This window comes from Primulina tabacum, chromosome 2 (assembly GCF_025594145.1).
Source record: "Primulina tabacum isolate GXHZ01 chromosome 2, ASM2559414v2, whole genome shotgun sequence".
Taxonomy (NCBI): Eukaryota; Viridiplantae; Streptophyta; class Magnoliopsida; order Lamiales; family Gesneriaceae; genus Primulina; species Primulina tabacum.
In genome coordinates, this window is record NC_134551.1 from 18,665,745 (window position 1) to 18,693,569 (window position 27,825).

Below are 27,825 nucleotides of genomic sequence, written 5' to 3' on the forward strand. Positions count from 1 at the left end.
TGGTACATATATAACAATGATTAAACTTTCAATACACGCACATCAGTAGAATATTTATCAATCACACAATACTATAAATTTAGATAACCATGCTACCATGCTTCCTATCGCGTCCTCGAGAAACTGCATTTCATCATTTGGTCGAATTAGGTCCACCTTCTCCACCAAAACCTTATCAACCCAAACTTTCCAACAAGATCTACCAAGAACAACGTGATGCACTTTTGTGTTTGGATATGTGGATGCAAGTCGACCTTCTGCAACAACTAGTTCATCAGCACAACAATGAAGCAGCTTACATTTAGTATTAGCACGGATATCTCCAAGACTCACATTCCTCAAATTTGACTGTAAATAAACAATGAAAAGTTATTGATTCAACCACGTCTATTTTAGTAGCAATTTTGCGGTTTAAAAATACATAATTTAAGGATAATTACCTGAGAAACATGATCAAAATTACCATTTTTCTTGGCACCAATATCTATATCACCATTACTAACAACTTCATTCCCAATACCGCTACAAATGCCACCACTAGCAACCTAATTTTACAATCAAATCGTGTCAAGCGATGTAATCATGATAATTCAAAAGAATTTAAGTGTGTATATATACCAAACATATTTTTTATATGTTGTTTACTTACTAATCTGTTCTTACTGATTTTGTTGATTCATACTTTGTAAAAACATGGACCTCATTTCTTGCATTTCTAGCTGATTTTGTTGCATTTGTTGTTGAAGGCTTTGTACCATAGTTTGAAAGTTGTTGAACATTTCTATTTTGTTTCACCGAAGCTCTAACTTTCGATGGTGTAACTCCGAAGCCCATTCCGCGCACTCTACCCCGAGCTTCCTTGCCAAACACAAGGCTAATTGCATCATCAACAATGTTAGTTGTGTTTTGAGATTCAGGTGGACATTCTTGTATTTCTTTCTGCAAAAAAAAATTATGAGCAAACACAATAAAACTGAGAAGGAGAAAATTGTGTTTAATATTTTAAAAATAAAATATTTATTTTATTACCATTTTCTCTCCAACAGCTTGAGTACTAGGCTCCCCATTTTTTTTCTTGTGACCTTCAATCCAAACTTGCGATCTCGTAATTTTTGTGTCTGCCGGGCTTCTCTTCTCCTTTAATATAAAAATAAATACAAAATCGTAAGAACATAATTCAAGATGTATATATCATTACTAATTACATAAATTATAAAAACCATAAAAATATTTACCATAATGTGAGTCAAACGAGCATAACCTCTCCGGCTCATTGTGTGAATGTGATCTTGTTTTTTTCTCATCGTTCTAAATCTTTCGCTCTTTTCCTGAAATTAGTTAAAATCGCATAGAATATAGATGCAACAAGTTTGTGATGTATTTACTTGTACTTAAGTCATGTACAACGGTCAGCAACAAATATACACAATTCGTACATCTTTATTGGCTCTTTAAGACTAATAATACGATAATAATCGATATTCCATCAATTAATATATACAAAGATTGAGGTCCAAATCGCTATTAAATTCTTCACCATAATCCTCAATTATTGTTTTAAACAATTTTCATGTTTATAGAGCTAATTATCATTTTAAAATATGGTTCTCAGTACTTCCACATTACAAGACAATAAAACTATATATACTTTGACCTAACGACAAGCTTGTGAGAATCACACAAGAACATTTCGTGAGGCTATCACAAGCTGGAAACTAAACTAATTGTAACTGTGAGGTTCTAAAACTAAAGAACCATATCAGACAAGAACATTTCGTGGGGCTATCTCTTTATTTAATAAAGAAATTAAATGTTGACAATATTTTGTGCCACAATTGTTCAAAATTTATATACAATTAGTTTTAGAACCTCACTGCTACAGCTTCATAATCACACAAGAACATTTCGTGGGGCTATCACAAGCTGGAAACCACCAAACCGGATTTTAAAAAAATAACACTCTTACACCAGCGTAAAAGAATAAGAGTGGCAAAAACCATAAACAAATTATCATCCAAAACAAAAAATATGATCAAATTCAGCCATTAGATAGTAAAATCTTCATCGAAAATGGTTTCAATTCTTGCATAGAAAGAGCCAATGGACACCAAACTTCACGTATGTCAAGTCAGAACTCAAACAAAGTCAAACATAGAAAAGAGAGTGGACACACCTAGTTTACAAGCTCCTGAATACTCCGCTTGCTTACAACACTGTAGACTGGAGTCCACCTTGTGATTTTTAACTTCTAGCACTTTGTGATTTTTAACTTAGTTGCATATTCACATGGTGCTATGTCACATGATCTAATCCAGAAAACTAATTCTGGAATACATGCCTTCATATAAGATTCACATGTCTTACATTTACACCCACCTCATATTTGCCACACGTTTTGGTATATTTTAAAATTGATTTGCCAATAAATCATCACAAAAATTACAAATACCAACAAATTGAAAGGTAAAGCGAATATAATAAGTGACCATAAAAGAGTCCAGAAAAATTCTTACTTGAAAGTTACGTGATAATGTCCTCTGTACAAACAAGTCTCACTGATTTTGGTCCATAAATTCAGGCTTCAAAAGATTGAGATCTCGTGAAGCCAGTCGACTTGTATTAGCTTCTTGTACAAGTATTTGCAATTTGGATTTCCTATCGCCCCACAATTTAGCCAACTTTCAAAAAATTTATTTCTTTTGACAATCCTCAACTTTGTAAGTTAGCTGTACATTAAATAACAAGAAAATATGTCTACATTTTGTTATGAAAATGGAAATGAAAAATTAAGTAACTAAATATATTACCTGAAGACAGCTCCACATCCTATCCTTCACTTCTTCGCTTATGTCATTTCATCTATCTAATGTATAAGGCACAAATTCTTTTATCATGCAACCTCAGAAAGAAGCATACCTCACTGAATTATCTTCAACCGGCTGTCCAAACTCATTACGCTCCAGCTCTTTACACCTGTCTTGGCCACTAACCATTTTCAACTTTGATGCACCCCGTCTTTTTTCTTATCTATTTTCTCATCATCAATTGGTTCTTTGCCATGCAAATCATGTGATGAATTAGCTGAATTGTTAGAATCCATTTTCGATAACCTATTAGATATATTTTCCTGTAAAATGGAAAAAAGATACATTGTAAAATGGAAATAAGATGCATTGAAATATACTAGTGTGCTTTAGTGAAATAAAACAAGATTTAATGTCTCACCTGAGTTTCATCTACAGATCCTTTGCTATGGTTTTTGACCATTTTGCTCATCTTTTGAATGTTATTTAATGACCTGATAAACATGTAATATGACATGATGCATCACTGAAAATAAACAAGCAAACAAATAATTTAAACACTAAATAAATAGTTACGTAACTTTAGAAAAACATGTATCAATCAAAATAAATAACTATAAAATCTATTGCTGTAAATTTCAGTCATGTCTCAGTCACATCGATTCCCTCACACTCATTACTTGAATACGGTTTTTTCTCAGTAATGTTAATCTCAAGTAGGGACACATCAAGAGGTGTTGATGACGTATAAGCATCTTCTTCAAGCACATTCATGTAATGAATACTCCGAGGCGGCGCTTTTAGCAACACATACCAATTTGTTTCGTCATTGTCCCTGGAATAAAATACTTGCTTTGCTTGTGATGCTAAAATGAAAGGATCACTTTCAAAAGTTTTTAGTCCTTGGTGTAAGTTGACCAGTGTAAAACCATCTTCAATTTTGATACCAGTTCCAGGATTGGCTCAATCACACCTAAAAACAGGAACTTTGAAAGAATAGTAGTCTAGCAAAACAATATCTCGTATAACCCCATAGTATGATAGTCTTCCTACTGTATGTGAATTGTCATTAGAATTAGATTGACAAACAGTATCAGCTTCAACTGAAACACCACTATCTTGTGTCGACCTTCCAACATCAATTGTGTGGATCCGATGTCCATTTACAATATATCCCGTATACGATGTAACATGCTTTCTTGGACCATGTGATAGCCAATGAATTCGGTCTGAAGAGTTAACATGAACCTGTTTTGATAGTCATTCAGCAAATGTTTCCATATGTTGCTTTTATAACAATGTTTCATTACTTAAGAAACGATGAGCTGTTTGTTTAAGCTCGTCAATGTGCTTCCTAATTAAAATCATTGAATGAAGATGTTAGAATACACAAGATATGTGTGTAATAAATCAAGACTAACAGTCTGAAACTAACTACAACTTCTGCAGTATTGAACAACACATATCGATGTGCAGCTTGTAACACGTGATCCTCTAAAATATTTTCTTTCCCTTTAGAAATTGGACCGACCTTCTAATATTCCATCTTCCAAATCATCGTTCCTATTAGAACGAACACCAATACTAGAAGCATTTTTTATATAAGCACTACAAAATGCCATTCGTTCTTCTGCGAGGTAACACTCAGCTATACAACCTTCTGGTCTTGCCCGGTTCTTCACATACCCTTTTAGTATTTTCATAAATCTAAATCACAAAGCAAAATTCACATGAAATAAGTGTTGATAGCAAAATATAAAATTTATCAAAAAGATTAATGATTACTTAATACCTTTCAAATGGATACATCCAACAGAATTGGACTGGCCCACACAAGCGAGCCTCTCTTGCTAAATGGATTGTCAAGTGAATCGAGATAGTAAAGAAAGCGGGTGGAAAATACCTTTCCAACATGCATAGAATTTCAGCAATATTCTCCTCGAGTTGTCATAAACGGTTCCTGTCTAATACTCTTTGACATAATTCATTGTTAAATGCACCCAACAGAAATATAGCATTGCGTGGACCTTTCGGTAGAAGATATCTCAATGCTACTGATAGCAATTGTTGTATCAGAACATGACAATTATGAGATTTAAGCCCAATAAGCTTACGCTCTTCTACAGAAACAAAGTTACCAATATTTGAGCTATATTCATCGGGTAACTTTATTTTCTTCAACCTAGAGCAAAATACATCCATTTCTTTTTTAGACAGTGTGTACGGGGCAGCAGGTAAATGATATTTATTTTCTCCTTTTTCTTGCGGATGTAATTCTTGTCTAATTTTTAATTGTACCAAATCTTAGCGAGCATTCACACCATCTTTGGATTTTTTCTTCAGGTTTAACAATGTGCCTATGATATTCTTGGAGACATTCTTTTCAACATGCATCACATCTAAGTTATGACGTAGCAGAAGGCCCTAAAGATAACCATGAACAAGTTTCATAGTGTCAGTTCAGAATATTTATAACAATTTAGGAACAATAAAAATATTTGCAAAAGCTAATGAAAAGAGTGCAAATTAACTTACACTCCAATATGGCAAATCGAAAAAAATTGACTTTTTCTTCCACCTTTGAACTGGTTTTTGTACCTCTTTTGACCTATCCTGCTTCTTCCTCTTTTTCCTCAAAGTGTCGACAGTCTCACCCTTTTTCTTTTTACCCCAGTCATTTTCAATATCTTTCAATGCATCGGTAATTTCTATCACATTCAAAGGTCTAGATTTCCCTTTACTCTCTTTTTTCCCATTAAACCACTTCTTTTTCTGACGAAATGGATGATTAGGTGCAAGAAATCTTCTGTGGCCTAAGTATGCAAACTTTCTACTATACTTAAGCCACACAGAACATATGTCTTCCCCACATATTGGGCAACCAAGTTTCCCTTTTATGGCACATCCAGCTAGGTTTCCATAAGCTGGAAAATCATTGATTGTCCACATCGAAATAGCCTTCAGATTGAACATTGACTTGCTAAATGCATCATACGCCTCCACACCGGTGTCCCACAACTCCTTCAAATCCTCCACGAGGGGTTCCAAGTATACATCTGTATCATTTCCCGGTTGCTTCGGACCTGGAATCAGTAATGTCAGCATAAGATTTTCCTTTGTCAAGCACAACAAATGATATGAATCTAGCCAACCACTATGCGTTCCAAGAACCAATCCCGAGAAGGACGATTGAAGATGTTGAATTTTGCCCTTCATTCAACCAATTAAAGCTTGGAAATAAGGCTCGAGGGGTTCGAGTTGCATCACCATCAAGTAGAGGATGAATTGGAAGTTTGCGCCTTAGCGCGTAAGTGGTGAAGATCAACAAATAATATAATGAAGGAATCCCGAACAACCAAGCATATGAGTGCAAAATTGCCTGAGAGAAGCAGTGCAGCAGCACGCGCTAGCGCAGATGTGCAGAAGCAGCAGCACGCCAGAAGCAATGTAGCAGCGCGCGCTAGCGCAGGGCAGAACTGTGCGCGCGCCCGCGCCAGAAGCAGCAGCGCACCCGCGCCAGATGTAGCGCCACTGCGCGCCCCGCGCTGGCCAGGTGGAGAACCTTGCGCGCGGCTGCGCGAGTTCACGCGCCACCGCGCGCACTGCCGTGTCAAACTTGCTAGACAACTTTCTTTATGACTTTTTACACTACTTTTTATGATTTTTGTTGATTATTTAAGCCTTGTAATAGTTCATGAACGAACCAATTCAGATTGATAAGAAATATTTTGAGGTTTTCTCTCAATTCTCAAGGCTTTTTTAGCTTTGTTCATTACCAAATCAAACTTATCAAAGATTGCATCTTTGTGCCGTTTGTCAATTGTTTTCACACGGATTGTCAAAACAAGTTCTTTGAAGGTTCGTATGAAATTCGATTGTTATTATCGTTGATATTTGTTGCTAAGTGTTAATCGCTTAGAGGTGAATATCACAAATTGTTGCTTGTTTCAAAAGATCGGGACAACACAATCGATCCTTGTTCGTTATTGAATTGAGGGCGTGATTCTAATTAATCGTGTTTGCTTCTCATTCGTACAAGGATTCGTATCATTTGGTATCAGAGCTTTTGGTTCTTTTTGATTCAAGTAAGCGTATCCGTTCAATTCCTCATAGGATTTTCAATACCGATTTTCGTGTAGCGATTTTCTACGTATTTGTTGGATAAAAAAAACAAAAAAAAGGGTACAATATGCTTGATAGACAATTTCAGTCATTGTTAGTAGAATTTGAGAAAAGAATGGAGGAAGAATTTACACATTTGCGTGAAAGGTATGGGCGAGTGGATGAGAGTGGAAGGATGAGTAAAGAGGAGAGAAGCACGACGACACCATCGAGGAGTTCAGAACGTGGATATCAAGGTACATCGCAATTCTCACATAATTGTATTTCTGATATTCGATGTTTGTGGTGTCTAGAGATAGGACATGATTTTCATCATTGTCCAAATGAGGATGTGAAGGTAGTGGATTCCACTTCCAACCTTGAAGCCAAACATGTGGATGATTTGAATGTTGAGGTTGATACTCCAATTGTGTCTCATGCGAGTATTGAGTTTTGTGGTGTGGAGGGTGAGTTGTTAGATGATGTGCAAGTTGTTTCTTTCGCTCAACTGTCTACGAATGTAATATGTATTGGTGAATCAATTTGTTATGAGTTGAGAGAAAATGAAAATGAGATGGCCGAAAAAGAGAGTGATAAAAAAGGCGGGATGGCCATCGAAGAACAAAAAGAGTTGTGTGAAAAAGAGGCCAAACAAACAAAAAAAGAAATTATATGTATGGCTCAAAAGAGTGAGGATGAGCGACTCTTTATTTTCAATAAACCACTTCATGTACATCGGTGCAAAGTTTATTTATTTTATTTTAATGAAATAGCCGGTTCGATCCCGAGCATTGTTAAACTCTACTTGCAGGATTGTGGAAAAGGCATGAAAAGTATTGATCTTCCTAGCTATCAAGAAAAACAAGATTTGAGGACAAATCTTTTTGAAGAAGGGGAGTATGATATGAATCTAGACAGCCACTATGCGTTCCAAGAACCAATCACGAGAGGACGATTGAAGATGTTGAATTTTGCCCTTCATTCAACCAAAGAAAACATGGAAATAAGGATCGAGGGGTTCGGGTTGCATCACCATCAAGTAGAGGATGAATTGGAAGTTTGCGCCTTAGCGCGTAAGTGGTGGAGAATAACAAATAATATAATGAAGGAGTCCCGAACAACCAAGCATATGAGTGCAAAATTGCCTGAGAGAAGCAGTGCAGCAGCACGCGCTAGCGCAGATGTGCAGAATCAACAGTACGCACTAGCGCAGATATGCAGAAGCAGCAGCGCGTGCTAGCGCAGAGCAGAACTGCGTGCGCGCCAGCGCCAGAAGCAGCGCGCACCCGCGCCAGATGTAGCGCCACCGCGCGCCCCGCGCTGGCCAGGTGCAGAACCTTGCGCGCGGCTGCGCACGCACTGCCGTGTCAAACTTGCTAGACAACTTTCTTTATGACTTTTTACACTACTTTTTATGGTTTTTGTTGATTATTTAAGCCTTGTAATAGACCATGAACGAACCAATTCAGATTGATAAGAAATATTTTGAGGTTTTCTCTCAATTCTCAAGGCTTTTTTAGCTTTGTTCATTACCAAATCAAACTTATCAAAGATTGCATCTTTGTGCCGTTTGTCAATTGTTTTCGCACGGATTTTCAAAACAAGTTCTTTGAAGGTTCGTATGAAATTCGATTGTTATTATCGTTGATATTTGTTGCAAGTGTTAATCGCTTAGAGGTGAATATCACAAATCGTTGCTTGTTTCAAAAGATCGGGACAACACAATCGATCCTTGTTCATTATTGAATTGAGGGCGCGATTCTAATTAATCGTGTTTGCTTCTCATTCGTACAAGGATTCGTATCAACAAAGGAGAAAGGTTATAATTGACCAAAATACTTGGCCAGCAACTCTATCTGGAACTAAGGTCACCAAAAGGGTTGAATCCATCTGTTGCAAGACCAAGGCGGAGATTTCTAGGATCTGATGCAAAATCAGGCCACTTATGATCTATTGTATCCCAAGCTACTGAATCAACTGGATGACGCATCATATGATCTTGACTTTTGTGTTTGGAGTTCCAAATCAACTCTTCAGCCTTGTCTTTTGATTTAAACATTCTTTTCAGTCTTGGTATCACTGGAATATGCCGTAGGACCTTTACAGGAACTCCTTTATAAACTTTGGTGGTGACTTTGTCTATCTTCCATCTTGAGGATCCACACTTTGGACACGAGTCCAGATCTTGAAGCTCCTTTCTAAATAGACAACAATCATTTGGGCAAGCATGAATCTTCTCTTATCCTAAATCAAATGGTTTCAACAACTTTCTCATCGTGTAAACAGTTTTTGAAAGTGTGTTGTTTTCTGGAAGCATGTCACCTAAAATCTTAAGGAGCTCATTGAAACTATTGTCTGTGTGACCATTAGTAGACTTGTAATAGTATAGTGTGACGACTGCCGACAACTTTGTGTAAGATGTACAACCAGGGAAGAGAGGAGTTTCCACACCTTTTAATAAATCATCAAACTCATAATCCTTTGCCTCAGGTATAGTGTGTCCAACCTCTTCTTCCGGCAAAAAAACATCCTTATATAAGTTATATGCCTCTCTACTTTTATCCTCTTTCTGAACTCCTACTGAACTACCTTCAGCTTCAGATTGTGAGTTATAAGTTTCACCATGGAAGACCCAAATAGTGTAAGAAGGATCGAACCCCTTAATACATAAATGGTCGTAAACTTGGTCAAATTTCATATACTTCTTATTTTTACAACGCTTGCAAAGACATAAGATTACTTCATGTGTTTTTGCATAGTTCCTAGTTTGTGCTATAAATTTTTTTACCCCTTCTTCATACTCGGGTACAAGCCTAGAAGGTAGATGCATCCATTCCTTATCCATCTCACGAACAAACCTTTTTCATTTGTATGAAATAATTATGAGATTTTATCATTACACACACACATATACACGATGATAATTTAATTTATAATGATGTAATTACTTAGGTGTCAGATGTTATCCCAACTTTTCTTTTCCAAAATATTCCCAACATTTTTATAAGAGAACACCACATAATAAATAAAAAAACTTAAATAAAAAAAACTTATTCATACATCATTATATTTTAAACAAATAAAATCATATATAAAAATAAGATAACTGATGTGACCTCGCTGAAATTGATGAGCCGGGTAAGGGGCTCCAACGGATCAAATCAGTAATTTATAGTGTTTGTGAAGTTGAGTGAAGGTAATGGCATGAATTAACACCTGCAAACAAGAAAAGAACTCGTGAATGTGCGCCGGAGGAGTGTCCGGCGTAGCCACTCCGATGCTAAAGTCAGCAGGTTTTTCAGATGAACACAAGCAATATTTGAGAGAAAATATTTAAGTGCTTAAGAGTTCAAAGATTTTTTTGGACCCTTTAAATGTCATTAATACCTGCTATTTATATTAGAAAATGGGGTAGATATCTCGATTCCAGAGCCACCTGCTAAACATGTCAAGTCGGCTACCCATGCTTATAGTCTCCCCCTTAAATTGAATTTCGTCCTCGAAATTCGCTTATCCTTAATAATCCAAATTTTAGACTTAGTTCTAGTATCCCAAAAATCCACGCTTCCGCTGCGCTACTCTGATAAAACTTAAGTTCTAAAATGTCCTTACGTCTCCTTGATCCCAATTAAATTTTCCTTCTAAATCCTTATTTTTGAATTGCAACTTAAGAAAACCCATAATGACATAATGTTGTTACTATTATAACCTCAAATTTTTAACTTTTCTTACCATTCCCAATAATAAAATATGGATGACCAAACTTATCATATATTATTTTCCTTAATTTATAACCAAAAATGTTCGTCGACTTATCAAATTTCAATCTTAAAATCCCTAACGCATCCGCTAACGCTTAGATTTTCAAGCCTAATATCGATTCATTCTAAAAACCCTTGATTAACATTCCTTATAACATTTTAACTAAGATATCCCAAGGTTCTAAATATTCTTTCTAGCCCAAATCATCAAAAATTCCTATCAATTAAACCATCAAATTACCGCTTATTGCTAAATTAGTTCCCAAATTCCTTAACAATGGAAAAAATCAATTATTAATTTCCTCAAAAATTATCTTTATTGGTCCTTAATTTCAAAAATCCTACGATTAACCCATAAGCTCTTGGCATTCTTAATTTCCTTCTACAGATTTCTCATTACATAATTTCAAAAATTTAAACTTATTTACCTAAAAATCAATTCCTATAACCAATCTTACTTTTCATCAAAACTTAAAATCCCAATTTATCCGTTTTCTTACTCCCAAAGTCATTGCAATCCTCGAATCATTATTTCTTATGAGTAATTCCCAAAAATTAATTCAACTAGTAACCACGAATCATAAATATTTTCTTAGAAGATTTACATGTCCCAAAAGCATTAATAATATTCACGATTAACTTATAGCCCAAAAATTAAAATGTCCATAATAAAACCCAAAAAGTCAACATAGTCCAATTCCACCACAAATCCAACATGCGTTTAAATCAAATAATTTCTTATTTCATATCGTATCACGTATAAAAATTCTAGAGCATATAAAACATTTATCATCATAATGCTATTAAACATGTGACGTAAACATATAAGCCATGTACTTATGCAGGTAACATCATAAAATCATATAAAGCATGTAAACTTACAACTTTGAGGTTTGACGACTGATCTTTCTGGCGCTGATGGTGGGACAACCCTTTACAGGACCTTTGCTCTGATACCAACTGTAACGTCTGCCCTTTTTATTGCTTTAAGAGTACTAGAAATTTTTTTTCTCTCTACAATTTTCGACCATCACATAAAAATATTTTCCCATTTGAAATAAAACATCAACCAACTATTTAAAAATCAGGTGAAATAGTCGTAAAACTGAAATCGTCAACTTTTTACCCAACCTAAATAAAGCAATAAGTTGAAAAAAATAGCCCATAGTAAACCTCTAAAAAATCTCTCAAAAGCATAAATAAATAGTCTAAAAATCTTTAGCTTAAATCATGAATCATAAACGTAAATGCGGAAAAATAGAAGCGCTGGTCCTCGGGTTGTGTGCACCGACAGTCCAGCAAAATCACCCATGAAGTCCTCCCTCCAAACCACCTGCATCCATCACACATAGTGAGTCTAAAGACTCAACACACCATAATCTTAATAACGAATAATATGTAATACAGTCAACATATAACAGTGAAAAATACTTGTACTTAAAATATCGTTTTCATGAAGATGCATAAATTTCAAAAATGAACATTTTTGTAAACCTTTTATAATGCATGAACTTTAGATAGAAACATTTTAAAAATGATGCATCAACTTTAAGCATAAACATTTTCATGAAATCACATAAACCTTAACATTTTCCCTTTTTTTTTCCTCAACATGGCATGACATAAAACATTTTTTCAAAATCATAAACGTTTTTCCTTTTCCTTTTCTTTTTCCTTTGTTGAATTCAGATCGTTAATTGTGACTTTCCTCAAACCTCAAAAGTCGATGGATCCATCTACATGTAACCACAGTACTGGGCGGCGGAGGACACCAGCAACACTCTCACCGGTCAACTGGGCCCTGGCCTATCATGATCGAATAGAAATACGATCGTCGGGGATCTCTCTGGGGCCTTCTCCCATAAATGGGCTCCCTCTGGGGCCTTCTCCCATAAATGGGCTCCCTCTGGGGCCTTCTCCCCTCACGATATTCCCATTCTTACCTCAAACCTCATATCCTCATAACTTCATATTCGCAATAATGGAAACACGATCGTCGGGCTCCCACTAGGACCATCACCCTCACGACATCGCCATCATTAACGAATTAGTCACAATCACTTCACTTCCTTCAACATTTTTCATTCCCATCACTTTAGAAAAATCATGAATAATATTAGCATTTTCATTTGAAACAAGGCATTCAACATGTATTTTAAATGTCTTCACTCAATCATAAAAATCAAATAGACATTTAAAAAAAATCATAATTTAATCATGAACATTTCATAAACATTTAAAATGACATTTTAACTTCAAAACATTTACAATAACATTTTGACATATTAAATCATAAACATATAAAATTCCTTAAACATTTAAAATATTTTTTTAACATATAAAATCCCATACACATTTAAAATATGATTTTAACATAAAAAAAAATTCCATAAACATCCATAACTATAGAAAATAATCATATTATCACATAAAACAGCATTCAGGGCACTGCCATGACGTTTACTAATTTTATGTGTAAAAAGACCGTTTTACCCCTATACGTAAAATTTCTCGTTTTTGATATTTTCTTAAATTCATTGACTCTAACATGTCTCAAAAATTATTTAAGCCTAAATTAATTTTTCCATAATTTTATTTAGCCTAAATATTAAACTTTTTCATTTATCTTTAATTACTTCTTTTGACGGTGTTTTAATCCCGAAAAATCCAAAACTTTATTATAAAATTCCTAAAATTTAAACTTAGACTTATAATAATTATTTAAGCTTAAATATAAATTTTCATAATTTTATAAAGCTTAAACTAGACGTTTCAATTAGCTCATTAATTAGCATTTCGTGCGGCGATTAAATCCCGAATAAATCCTAAACTCGTTATTTTGATCCCAAATTTTTAACATAACCTTTTTATGATTTATTCTACCCTTCCAAGTCATGAGCCACACTCGTGGACCCATGGATTCGATTTTAGCTTTATTATTTTCGTTTTTGACACCTTATCGAACACACCGAGCCATCTCCTAATTTACCCGAGCCACGCCCGAGCCACCTTGAGCCATAACCTAGCCAACCCACCTAGGGACCCTCCTGACCAAGCCCAGTCCAAAGAACAAGCCCCTAAGTCGCTCAAACTCCCCTGGACAGAAGCACCAATTTCTGCATGTGTGTGGGGTGTGTTTCCTTGGGTGTTAGGACTCCTAACTAGTCTAGGACTCTCCTAAACAAGCCAGCACCAAACCCACCTGTACCTAACCATCCCTAGACCACGACCAGACCCAGCCCAGACCAACCCAACCCCTGGAACCCAGCAGCGAAGCCCCTGAACCAAAGGACAGCAGCCTCGCCCAAAGCATCCCTCACGCGCACTGCTGATATATTCTTCGTGGGTGTTCTTACCCAGGCTACCACCGAGCCCAGCCCTTCCTAACCCTCACTGGACCATCCTAAAGAACCATCTAGACCACCTAGCCCAGCCTCAACCGAGCCACAGCCCTGAAATTCTCGGCCACGCCAGATTTCACTTCGTGAAGAGTCCAACCAGCCGAGGTCTCTACACCAGCCCTGTTGCGCGAGCCCTTGCCCCCTAGGACTCTACCAGACCCTCTCCCCTGACCCTACTCGAGCCCCAGCCAGCCCTGGCCAAAGCCCCAAGTCCCATGCAAAACAACCGAACACTTGCACCATACAAAACCCAAAACAATACTCACGCTATTCTTTCCTTGTTCCAGCTTACGTTTCTGTTTATTTCTTTTTTTTTGTGTAGCGTTTTGTGTGAGTGCTTAGGACCCTAAACTTGTGTAAAAACATGCTTGATCATATCCTAAATCATGGCAGTCCTTTTTCCATCATACAAACATGATTTTGAAACAAAACCCAAGCCTTAAAAATCCATGATCATGTATAAACGAAAAATAATTAAAAAGTCACTTGTTTTTCATGCAAAATTAAATTAAATAAAATACTATGGTGTGATAGATGGTTCAAGGAAAGAAATATGGCGTGCCTTTAAGTAATTAACGCACGAAAAATCGTTGACGATTTGCGAAGAACGGACAAAAACCTTGGCTATGAAACCTTAGCAACTCCTCTTTGAAACTTTCAAAATTTCCCTTCAAATTGTGGTAAGTGGGTGCCGTGTACTTGGAGTGATTTGGGAGAGAAAAGAATTCTGAAAGTGGCGTGTAGGTGTGAGGGTTTGGGGAGGGTTTAATCATATTATATAGTTTAATTAGTAACTAATTAGGCTTAAGCCCATTAAGGGATTTAATTAGGCCCATTAGTCTTTAATTATATACTAAAAATAATTTTGTTAAAATAAGTTTGTTAATTTATTAGCCGGGTTCCTAAAACGTTCGTATTTTTGTTGAAAATCCAACACCGTAAAAATTACGTCCCGGCGTATAAAATCACGTCAAAACCCCATATTTTCAAAAATACTAAAAAGCATCACCCATATTTTAAATAATTAAAAACAATTGTTTAATAAAAACATTTTCTATTTTTTTCAGCCATCGGTCTCCGTTCCTCGATCGCAACCTGAATAACCTTTAAAAATACATTTTAATGCAATCATGTAGAAAAATATATTTTAAACATGTAAATATGCACAACAAAATTAATTCATGCAATTAAAACATTTAATTAAAATACAGGAGAATTTAATAATTCAAATGCATGTGGTTCGCGTGGACCTTTAAATTTTCGGGGCGTTACATATAGCTTCTGATGGCTTTGAGGACACTCCAAGCACAAGTGGTTCTGACAGAATAGACAACATGTATCAATCACACTCGAGTGTGGTGCAATTCTCGAGGTGACCCGGGTAGTAGGGTACGCGAGTACTTGTATGAAGGCCCGGGCTATGATGATTGCCCGGGAAGTGGCGAAGTGCCCGGGAAGAGAAGATCTGCCCGGGTCCTCGGGAAAGTAACCGGCATATTGGTTATGATCTGGGCTATCCAAGTAACAAACTGAGTTAATGATGACCCGAATCCTTATGGGGGTATCACCACCCATCCCTAAAATAGTCGGGCTAGAGCTTGACTCGCTGTCCCGATCAGCCATACATGTACTTTAGAAGAAACATAATCCAGAATGTGTAAGAACATCGGGAGCTTCAAATATCCTATACATGAGACGAAATACCGGGGTCTGATGCCACCCGGGCTCAAGACAAGATACCGGGGCCTGATATTACCCGGGCTCTAGATAAGATACCGGGGCCTGATATCACCCGGGCTCTAGAAAAAATGCCGGGGCCTGATATAACCCGGGCTTGGATATTTTGTCGTTTAGTATTCTCGGGAAGTCTAAGGGGTGTCATTATGACGCATGTTTTAGCATTCATACCGCCAAAAATCGTTCTATATTTCGAGAATCCGATAAGTCTGACACCTTGATAAATGTGCACGTCCTTTCGCATGCCCGATACAATTTACGAGGTGCTTCTTCATCGTCCACGTGTATTTAGATTAACGGCCGAGATCTCCCCCCACCGCCTATATATGATAGCCCTCCTATTTTACAAAAATTACTTTAAAATTCAAAATCTTGCAGAAGCTCTTGCGAATTTTCTCCTCGCATCTCCTCCGTGCAAACTCCTGCAATCTCCGGTGATCCTCATCGCTGAAACAGCTACACTTCGTCCCAACACCATTTCTTTCAAAACATCATAAGTTTTCTATCTTTTTCCCAAAAAATGTAAAATTCTACCTCATCCACTTCCGGAGCAAATGCGCGAGGCTCGCCTAGTGACGAGTCTGCCGCGATGCGCTTTGATTCTTCCCCTTCTCCCCCTCGCCGTCGCATCATTTCCCATAGCTCACCAAACAAAACCTTCTTCTTTGGGTACTTCTCGAGTCCTTAAAAAGGACAAGGGTAAGGGAAAAGCCCGGGCTTCTGACCCTTCTTCGATCGAGGCCCCGGGTTCCTTGGTTCTCCTCAATGAACAGCACTCTGTGCTCGAGGGCAGACGCGGAACTTCGCACTCTAGGCTCTATCCCTTCGAACTTTTTTGTCCTTATACCGGTCCTTCTGATCGGGCTGATAACCCTCCTACCGGGTATACTACTTTTTTTCGGGACCAAGTAAGAAATGCTCTCCGATTTCCTATTCCCCCTTTCTATATTGCAGTAGCCAAGTTTTTTGGCGTGCCCGTCAACCAACTCCACCCTAATTTCTTTCGTATAATGGCTTCAGTCTTTGTTCTTTTTAGGATGAATAATCTTGTCCTCAACCCCATTATCCTCCACTATTTTTTCTCTTGTAGGCTTGGAGACAACGCCTTTTCCCTAACCGCCCGCCTCAATTCCTGGTTCCTTGATGATATTCCTTCTTCCCAGAAGGGGTGGAAAGGACGATTCTTTTATATTCAACTCCCGGGTCCTCTTCCCTGTTTGATCGGGTTTCTTCCTTCCCTTCCTCCACAACCTGCCCTTCCCAGGGCTTACAAATTTGAGGAATTTTATACCTGAAGCCAAGATTTGGTGGAGGGCGAAAAATTCTCCTCCTCTGTTCTCATTTTAAATGAGAACTTGATTGCCCACGGGTTGAGTGCTCGGGCTGAGGAACCTCTTGATCGGGTGATTGACGAGGTTGCTGACTCGGGCGCTCAACCCGGTAATTCTTAATATCTGAATCCTGTTTTCAAAACTTGTTAATACTTACCAACTGTTATTGAACCTTCTCCTATTTTGTGCAGATAACTCGAAAATGTAGGAGGCTTTTGCCAAGAAATGGGAGGCCGAGAAGGCAGCCACGGAGAAAAAACTGGCAGCCCGGAAGGCCACTGCTGAGAAGAAGCAGGCTGAGGAAGCGCCCAACAAGCAGAATTGGCTCGGGTCGAGGCTCAACGAGAGGAGGAGGCGACCCGAGATGAATCCCAGGAGGATTCTGAAGATCATATCCCTCTCATCCAGAGGAAGCGAAAGGCTATCACAAGCCCAGAGCGGATCCTGGTCGAGGATAACCGGCAGAGGGGACAAGGTTCGTCTCAGGCAACTCGGTCAACCACCCCCCCTCCCCCCGTCAACAATCCCACCAATAGCCCCTCCTCATCGAGCAACCTCCCCGAGTCAACATTTTTGAGGAGGGATCTTCGGCAAGAGGGCTTAATATTTTCAAACAACTCCTTACTCCTGATGAGGAGGCCTGTTTGAAGAACTCCCGGCCCTCTGCCAAACTTTTCGAAGGCTCGAATAAGCTCTTGGCGGTAAGTTTTTTGTCAATCTTTCTTGCTCTGTTTATCATTTATTTTTTACTGACTTGTTTTTGAACAGGCTGCTCAACTGCTGATCTCGACTTTTGAGGAGGTTGCCGCGGCTGCCACCATTTCTGGTAATCGAGCCCGGCAATTCCAAGACACTCAAGCCAAGATGCAAAAATAATTGTCCCGGGCTCAAGCCACTCACGAGGAGGAAGTGGTCAGCTTGCGCTCCGCTCTGGACAAGGCCCGAGATGACATCAATGAAGGCCTTGTTCAAGAAGAAAATCTGCGAGATACTTTATCTGTTTCGGAATCGAGGAACTATTCTCTTTGTGAACAGGTAAAGGTACAATTATTGCGGGCCAAGAAAGCCGAGAGTGCCCTGGCCCTGGCTGAGTACAACAAGGATAAATGGCAGGCCTCCTTCCTTCAATCTCCTGAATTTAAGAAAGCCGTTGAAGACCGGGCCTATCCTCCCTTTCAGACCGGGTTCGAAAATTGCCGAGAACAGTTTGAAGAGGCCGGGCTTTTACCTGAGGATAGGGAAAATTTCCCGACTTCGGTCGTGCCATAGCACCACTTCCCAAAGATGGGGAAGAAGAGAAGGAGGCTCCAAAAGAACAGCCAGAGTCCGAGCCTGTAAATATAGACTTGGATTTTATTTCTTTTTCCTTTTTTATCCTTTTTATGTAATTCTTGCCCCCGGGCTTTTTAATGAAATTTTTTATTTCTGTCAACTGCTTTCAATAATATTCTGATAAGTCTTCAAGAAACCTGGGTAATACAATTGCTTGTACGCGAAGCCTTCAGAAAATTTTCTAAGTGTTAAGAATTATCCAGTAAGTTCACATAAATACCAGGGGTCTTGATCCCCGCAATGTATTAAAATCCCATATTTAGCAAATGACCAAGATGTAGAAACCATAAAACCAGGTATAAAACCTTTGTATATATAATTCAAGTGTATAAAAAATGGGTAAAAGAGCATATCTCGGGATCTGGATTGGTCGAGGTGTGGTTCTCCGAGCCAAGGTATAGTGCCCTGGACTTCCTAAGAACCAAGGGACGGAGCCTTGGGCCAGGGAGCATGTCCCGGGACTTGGGAATGGTCGAGGTGTGGTTTCTCGAGCCAAGGTGTAGTGCCCTGGGCTTGTAAGAACCAAGGTACGGAGCCTTGGGCCGGGGAGCATGTCCCGGGACTTGGGAATGGTCTAGGTGTGGTTCCTCGAGCCAGTGTGTAGTGCCCTGAGCTTAGTAAGAACCAAGGTACGGAGTCTTGGACTGGGGAGCATGTCCCGGGACTTTGGAATGGTCGAGGTGTGGTTCCCCGAGCTAGGGTGTAGTGCCCTGATCTTAGTAAGAACCAAGGTACGGAGCCTTGGGCCGGGGAGCATATCCCGGGACTTGGGAATGGTTGAGGTGTGGTTTCTCGAGCCAGAGTGTAGTGCTTAGGCTTAGTAAGAACCAAGGTACGGAGCCTTGGGTCGGGGAGGCATGTCCCGGGACTTGGGAATGATCGATGTGTGGTTCCCCGAGCCAGGGTGTAGTGCCATGGGCTTAGTAAGAACCAAGGTAGGGAGCCTTGGGCCGGGGAGCATGTCCCGGGACATGGGAATGGTCGAGGTGTTGTTCACCGAGCCAGGGTGTAGTGCCCTGGGCTTAGTAAGAACCAAGGTATAGAGCCTTGGGCCGGGGGGCATGTCCCGGGACTTGAGAATGTTCGAGATGTGGTTCCTCGAGCCAGGGTGTAATGCTCTAGGCTTAGTAAGAACCAAGGTACGGAGCCTTGGGCCGGGGAGCATGTCCCGGGACATAGGAATTGTCGAGGTGTGGTTCCCCGAGCTAGGGTGTAGTGCCCTGGGCTTTTTAAGATTTAATTCCCCGGGACCTAGTACCTCCCGGGATAAGATAAAAGAAACATACATAACATTCTTCTTTTGGAAAATAGATCCTTCATTTATTTCTTACATCAAATAATTACATCTGTCAAGCATAATACTTTTTCAAATTAAATACATTCCAAGGCCTTTTGAGAAGACGGCCCTGGGCATCTTCTATATAAAAAGATCCCGAAATGACCCTCCGGGTGATCTTGTAGGATCCTTCCCACCGAGCTTCCAACTTCCCCACTTCCTCGGCAGGGTTGACTTTCTTCATGACTAGATCCTCTACTTGAAAGTCTCGAATCCGGACCTTCCTGTTATATGATTTTATAACCCGGCTCCGATATGCTTCCATTCGAATAAATGCTCGGTCTCTTTTTTCTTCCACCAAATCCAACTCCATGGCCCGGCTTTGATCATTGTCGTCCGGGTAAGATTCTACCCGGGAAGACGATTGCCCGATCTCAACTTTAAGGACTACTTCAGAATCATATACCAAGTTGAAAGGAGTTTCTTGAGTAGGTGCCCGGGGAGTGGTTCTGTATGCCCAGAGAACACTGGGTAATTTTTCCACCCAATCCTTTCCTTCACCTTGCAGCCTGGTTTTTAGTGCTTGTACAATAATTTTATTTACAACTTCTGTTTGGCCAATAGCTTGAGGATAGGCAATAGAGGTGAAAGACTGAGTGATTTTCATTTCCCGGCACCAAGATGTAATTTCTTTGCCTTGAAACATGTTTTTCATTATCAGAGATCAGTTTTTTGGGTACTCCAAACCGGCATACTATGTTCCTCCACAGAAATTTCAAAACTTCCTACTCAGTAATCTTAGCCAAGGGCTCAGTTTCTACCCATTTGGAAAAATAATCAACAGCTATTAGCAAGAATTTCTTCTGAGCCCGGGCAATTGGGAAAGGACCCATAATATCTATGCCCCACTGATCAAAAGGGCAAGATGCCCATGAGAGTGGCCGAGCTATGTTGAAAATTTGAATGATGTTTACAGCCCTCACAAGCTTGGACCACTCGAACAGAATCTTGGCTAAGAGTTGGCCACCAGAACCCGGCAAGCATTGTCTTCCAGGCCAAAGATATTCCTCTGAGGTGCTCCGCACAACACCCTTCATGAATTTCTCGGAGGACATAATCCACTTCTCTCTCAGATAAGCATTTTAATAATGGTCCCTGGAATGATCTTCTGTACAAGACATTATTTAAGAGAACAAACTTGGGAGCTTGTCTCTTAATCTTCTGAGCTCGGGCTTTATCCTCGGGCAGTTCTTTACTTTTAATGAATTTGATCAATGGTGTCATCCAGGAGTCCTCGGGTACTGTTACTATTTCTTCCTTGGTCGAAAGGACCAACCGGGAAACATGCAAAACTTCTCAGGTGCTGACCTCTGACAAAGAAGCAGCCATTATTGCAAGAGCATCAGCCTCTCCATTCTCTTCCCGGGGTATTTGTTCAATACTCCAATTCACAAAGGTTTCTGCTTGGGCTTGAATGAGCTGTAGATATTTGAGCATCCTGTCATCCCTAGCTTCATAAAAGCCCTTTATCTGTTCAGTGATTAGCTGTGAATCAGAGTATAGAATATTCCGGAAAGCTCCCACCTCCCGGGCAGCTCGGATACCGGCGAGGACAGCTTCATACTCGGCCTCATTGTTGGTTACCCGGGAATCAATGCTTAGTGCCAATTTAATCTTTTCTCCCGAGGGAGCTATTATTACAACCCCTACTCCACACCCAGTAAGGCTAGACGCCCCATCCACAAGCACTCTCCATACTTCCTCTTCCTCGGGTTGAATCATTTCGGATAAGAAATCTGATAAGGCTTGTGCTTTGATGGCAACACGGGGCTTGTATTCAATGTCATATTCTCCCAACTCTACTGTCCACTTGATCATCCTCCCGGATACTTCTGAGTGAGTCATGATCTTGCCAAGAGGACTATTGGTAAGAACAATGATTTGATGCGACAGGAAGTAAGGTCGCAGCTTCCGGGCGATTATGATTATGGCCAAGGCAATCTTCTCTACTTCACTATACCGGAGCTCGGGGCCTCTTAGAGCATGGCTGATATAATAGACAGGCTTTTGGTAAGAACCCTCCTCTTTCATCATAACTGAGCTGACAGCATACTCTGTAGTAGATAGATAAACGAATAGCTTCTCCCCGGGCTCCGGCTTCACCAATACAGGGAGCTCTGCAAGATGAATCTTCAAGTCCTGGAAGGCCTGTTCACATTTCTCATCCCATCCGAATTGCTGGGCCTTCCTCAAGACTTGAAAGAAAGAATAACTTCTGTGTACTGACCGGGATATAAATCGAGATAGGGAAGCAATCCTCCTTGTCAGCTTCTGTACTACTTTGACAGATCGAGGAGATGGCATGCACAACATGGACTTGACTTTTTCCTGATTTACCTCAATCCCCTGGTCGGTCACTATGAAACCCAAAAACTTGCCACTCTTTACACCAAAAATGCATTTGGCAGGGTTGAGCTTTATCCCGAAATGCATTAGAGTGGCAAAGGTTTTCTCAAGATCAACAATGAAATTCGCAACCTCTTTAGACTTGCCCAGGATATCATCCACGTATACCTCCACATTCCGGCCCAGTTGTTTCTCAAAGACTCTGCTCATGAGACGTTGGTAAGTAGCCCCTGAATTCTTTAACCCGAAAGGCATTACAACATAGCAAAATGTACCTCCCGAGGTGATGAAGCTGGCTTTATCTTGATCACTCTTGGTCAGGGGGCTTTGATGATACCCCTGGTAAGCATCCATGAAACTTAGCAGTTCAAAGCCCGAGGTGAAATCCACCAGTTGGTCAATCCTGGGCAGGGTGTAGTGGTCCTTGGGGCAAGCATTGTTGAGATCGCGGAAATCCACGCACATTCTCCACTTTCCGGTGGACTTAAGTACCAGCACCACATTCGAAAGCCATGTAGGAAATTGAATTTCTCGAATGTGGTCGGCTTTCAGCAGATCTTTCACCTGTTCATCAATAACTTTGTACTTTTCAAGACCAAAGTGTCTCTTCTTTTGTTTCACCGGGTGAGATCCCGGGAGAACATTCAGTTGATGCTCCGATATAAGGGGTGAGATCCCTGTCAACTCCTGTTGGGACAAGGCAAACATATGAATATTAGCTTTCAAACAGTTAATCAAACTAACTCGGGTGGATGTACTGAGGTCCCGAACCACCCGGATTTGCTTGCCTGGCCCGACTTCTATCACCTCCTGTTCTTCCTCAGCCACAAAATGAACCTCTCTCTTCTCCACTACTCTTCCTCCCACTTCATCAACTCTCGCTTTCTTCCCTTCCCTCCTGGTTTTGCTCTGATCAGCCCGAACGGCTTCCACATAGCATTTCCGGGAAGAAGGTTGATCTACCCGGACTTCTCCTACCCGGGCTCCCATAGGAAATTTGATCTTCTGGTGGTAGGTGGATGCCACGGCTTTCAATTCGTTCATAGCCGGCCTCACCAGAATGATGTTGTATGATGATGGGGAGTCCACCACAGTGAAAGAGGTCATCACCGTCTTTTTAAGATCTAGGGAGCCCAATATCAGTGGCAGGACAATCTCCCTTCAGGGTAAACCACATGGCCAGAAAAACCAAAAAGTGCAGTCTCTAAAGCTTCTAAGTGATAGCCCTGCAAATCCATCTGCATGAAGGCGTCTTTAATGATAACATTAACAGAGCTGCCCGAGTCCACGAAGACTCTCAAAATATCATAATTGGCTACCCGGGCTTGGATAACCAGGGCATCATTATGGGGTAGATTTACCCCCTTTAAATCTTCCTCGCCCGATTGGAGTCTCAATCAGTGGAGCCTCCTGATATCATTTTAATCAACCCCATGGCAGGGGTCGAATTCTTCTTTCTCTCAGGCTCGGGTTCTCTCCTTCTCCCGGGCTCACTCCTCGGACTACTTCTTACACCTCTACCTCGGGCACTGGACCCTGGCTGCTGAGATGTCCATGGAAGCGATCTCGGCCTTTTGTTGGCTTGACTTGGTCCCAGGGCGGAAGGTAAGGCATAGTCTCCCTTCAATGTTTTATAGTCCTCGGTGTTGTGATAACATAATTTGTGGAGCGTTCAAAATCCTCTCTTCTCAGGTCGGGATATTTGATAATCCGGGGCCATATCCCACTGCACTCCTGCACCTTCCTCTCCCGGGCAATCTTTAGAGGCACGTTGTGAGAAAAATGCCATGGATTACCCCTCCTCTGTCCTTTCTCCTCGGGCTTAGACAGCCGGTCCCCTCTCTTCTTCCTTACGGCCTCCCTCTTCTGCTTCTGGGCCTGCTCCATATTGATGTATTTTTCTGCCCGGGAAAATAAGTCCTCGAAGTCCCCGGGAACTTTCTTGGTTAGTGATTTGAAAAATTCTCCCTCCCTCAAGCCTTGGGTGAAGGCAGTCGTTTTGGTTTCAGTGGCACATGTAGGAACTTCCAGATCCACTCTATTGAATCTTCTGATGTAAGCCCTTAGACTCTCCTCCGGGCTCTTTTACCTCAAAAATACTAAAAGAAGTCTTCTTGTACTTCTTGCTGCTGCTGAAATGGTGTGAGAACACCTTCTTGAAGTCCTTGAAGGAATGAATACTTTGAGGAGCGAATCCCTCAAACCATCTTTGAGCAGAGTCTACCAATGTTGTCAGGAACACCTTACATTTGATTCGATCAGCGTAATAGTGTAACATGACCATATTTTCAAATCTGGCCAGGTGCTCCTCGGGGTCTGCATTGCCATCATAATCTTTTATTTTGGCAGATTTGAAGTTCTCGGGAAGAGGTTCCCGGACAATGGCTTCAGCAAATGGGCATCCTTTGGCGATTTCCCGGGAAGTACTCCGGCTCTCCAACTGTCCTTCCAGGACCTTCATCTTTTGTCTTAGCTCCAACAATTCCTCCGCTACAGTTGGAGATTTGGACCCGGCACTAGACTCCTCGTCTTCTCTCCTCATCTCCTCCTCCTCCCTCAACTCCTGCTGCGGCTCCTGCTCATCTCTTGGAGGAGTAGCCTGGCGTGAATGATTTCTACGGGCCATGGCCTTATCCACCGCTTCAGAGATCATTCTAGCCAGATCCTCCGGGGTCGTGGTAATAAGATTGGGTCCTGTGGGAGGAGCACCACCACCTTGTCCCGAAGTACGCGCATTATCACCCTAAACCCGGGAATTATCCTGGTTAGTTCTTCGCGTATGAGCCATTTCAACGTCATAGTCTCTAGTTTCCCACAGACGGCGCCAATGATCTGACCTCGCTGAAATGGATGAGCCGGGTAAGGGGCTCCAATGGATCAAATCAGTAATTTATAGTGTTTGCGAAGTTGAGTGAAGGTAATGGCTTGGATTAACACCTGCAAACAAGAAAAGAACCCGTGAATGGGCGCCGGAGGAGTGTCCGACATAGCCACTCCGATGCTAAAGTCAGCAGGTTTTTCAGATGAACACAAGCAATATTTGAGAGAAAATATGTAAGTGCTTAAGAGTTCAAAGATTTTTTTGGACCCTTTAAATGACATTAATACATACTATTTATAGTAGAAAATGGGGTAGATACCTCGATTCCAGAGCCACCTACTAAACATGTCAAGTCGGCTACCCATGCTTATAGCTTCTGATGGCTTTGAGGACACTCTAAGCACAAGTGATTCTGACATAATAGACAGCGTGTATCAATCACACTCGAGTGTGATGCAATTCTCGGGGTGACCCGGGTAGTAGGGTACCCGGGTACTTGTATGAGGACCCGGGCTATGATGATTGCCCGGAAAGAGGCGAAGTGCCCTGGAAGAGAAGATCTGCCCGGGTCCTCGGGAAAGTAACCCGCATATTGGTTATGATCTGGGCTATCCAAGTAACAAACTGGTTAATGATGCCCGAATCCTTATGTCAATAACCTAAATTCTACTTATATTTTTTATCATGTATAATAGAAAAAAGAACGAACGACACAGCATTACGCGTTATTCATAGAATATAAAATAATTTACTGTCTTACGGTTTATTATTGAAAATTAACTTAAGACATATATATTGTGACATAATCATGATAATTATTTTAGACTACAATTAAATTCAAATATAAAATTTCTTCTTTAATAATAAATTAGTTATTTACACAAATACAGTTCATTTTTATCTATTTGAAGATAATCATACTTTTATTTTTGTATTCAAGAGAATAAAAAAATTTAGACGAGTCGATGAACATACATTTTTAATGTCTACATAAGTAATTAGTGTAGCTTTTTTTGACACCGCAAGAGGTGAAAGAAAATTAAAAAGAACAATTTTTTAGAGGATTGACAGAAAAAGGGGAAAATTGTCGGGTATGAGTAAAAGTATAAGGGAGAAGATTATAGATCAAAGATTTACTTGAAAATGCACAAAAATCGGACAAATATTTTGGAGCTTGAGAGATTATATAAACTAAATGCAGTACTTGTTAATGACACACACCCAAAATCATCAAAATCACAAGATAGTTCAGGTTATATATATATATACAAAAAAGTTTCACACACACACACATATATATATATATAAACTTTTTTGAATTTCTTGCTTGAATGACAAGACTAGTATATAGTATTCTCATTTTTTAGTCATCTCTTTCAGCATTTAACTGTTATTAAGATCCAAGTTTTAAAAAGAAACAAGGGTCTGTAGTTGTTCGAAATCAGACTTCATAGCTTTGAAATATTTGATGATTCCCAACCCTTCAATTCAATTTGTTGTTTATTTTTTTACGCTTCCTACTTTGGATTGGATCTTGTTGTATCTGTTCCATGTTTAAAGAATCACATAATTATAAATATGATGCAATGACAATGACAGCACCTCCAGCGTCGTAGAGAAGAGATTGAGGCATTATTAATCGAAGATCAAGCATGAAAAACGAGACCGCCATGAGTGTGAAACGTTGAGCTATGTAAATCATGTCATCCCGATATGTTTGACAGTTAAAAATGAGGATGCACATCTAACAATTTGTCAAGAAATAGTGCTTCACTTCTCTCGAAGACTTCAAAGGTCAAACCAAATGTCATGGCAAGCATTCAATTCTAAATGAGATTTGCTGAATAACAGCTTGGTCTCTGGTAAAAACCAAATGTCATGGCAAGCATTCAATTCTAAAACAACTGCAGCAGATAAGGCAGGTAAAAACAAAATCGATTTTATCCAACTTTTAGAAATAAAAGGCTTTTTACATCAATTTTCTACACTTCAGCCTGGGTTATGCATGATAAATTTATTCCCTTAAAATATAGTTCCACGAAAATCCAGAGAAAAAGTTTGAATTTGGACATGAACTTCGATCAAACTAGCATTGTTCATATAAAGCTCAAATGAATTGAAGAAAGATAACGAAAGACAGTAAACCAAAAGTTGAAAAGGCCTTGACGCCCCGTGTTAAAACATCATACAGACCTTTGAACTCAACTCAGCATTGCACACTAAAATTGCGAATAAGGGCCATTCTAAATCCTTTTTCTTCACCAAATTGGCATATTCCCCCATTTCTTTCTGTTTTTGATCCAATCTAATTGGTTTCAGACTTTCACTAGAGAACGTGATGAAAAGTAAAAATTCCCAATTAACAGCAGCACCCCAATTCCCCAGAAAGAAAGAAAGGAAACAACATACATCATTCAACCAACAAATCAAAATTTGTACATACAAGATCATAGGGAAAACCGCCCGGAGTATAAGATTAAACACAACTAAAAATCGGAGTTAGAAATTTGTACATACAGGAAGCGTTAATGGGCAAAATCGACTTAGAAAAATTACAAAAAGAAAGAGTAACATGTATATTATATATTAACTAAGAAATAGAGAGACGCACTCACCGAAAACGGATGAAAAAGTCGTGCACGGAAAAAGACTGAAACTGGTCTCCTACTCGTGCTAGTTCTACCAATCTGAGGCAGGGAAGGAGGTGCAAGGTTAGGAGAACAAGGTTGCTGGCTACTGCGCTCCAATCTCCGGTAGCCAGACAGCACGCAGCGGTGGTTGGAGTCGGCACACAGAAAACCGACGGGAGGAGGGGAAGGGCCGGTTAAGAGATGGGGATTTGGGATTTTACTCTT

The 27,825-nt window shown here is 39.9% G+C and overlaps 2 protein-coding genes across 2 annotated transcripts; both read right to left on the reverse strand.

Annotated features, from left to right (window-relative positions):
• Positions 1 to 27,825, reverse strand: LOC142530892 (uncharacterized). Its single transcript, XM_075636800.1, has 8 exons — positions 27,586 to 27,825; positions 3,226 to 3,298; positions 2,808 to 3,127; positions 1,236 to 1,328; positions 1,030 to 1,137; positions 700 to 939; positions 441 to 545; positions 1 to 348 (listed from the first exon to the last, which is right to left on the reverse strand). The coding sequence occupies exons 3-8, from the start codon at positions 2,823 to 2,825 to the stop codon at positions 58 to 60; spliced, it is 855 nt and encodes a 284-aa protein (XP_075492915.1). The 5' UTR covers positions 2,826 to 3,127; positions 3,226 to 3,298; positions 27,586 to 27,825; the 3' UTR covers positions 1 to 57.
• LOC142537109 (uncharacterized) lies at positions 5,109 to 6,020 on the reverse strand. The gene is made up of 2 exons (XM_075642681.1): positions 5,340 to 6,020; positions 5,109 to 5,228 (listed from the first exon to the last, which is right to left on the reverse strand). The coding sequence occupies exons 1-2, from the start codon at positions 6,018 to 6,020 to the stop codon at positions 5,109 to 5,111; spliced, it is 801 nt and encodes a 266-aa protein (XP_075498796.1).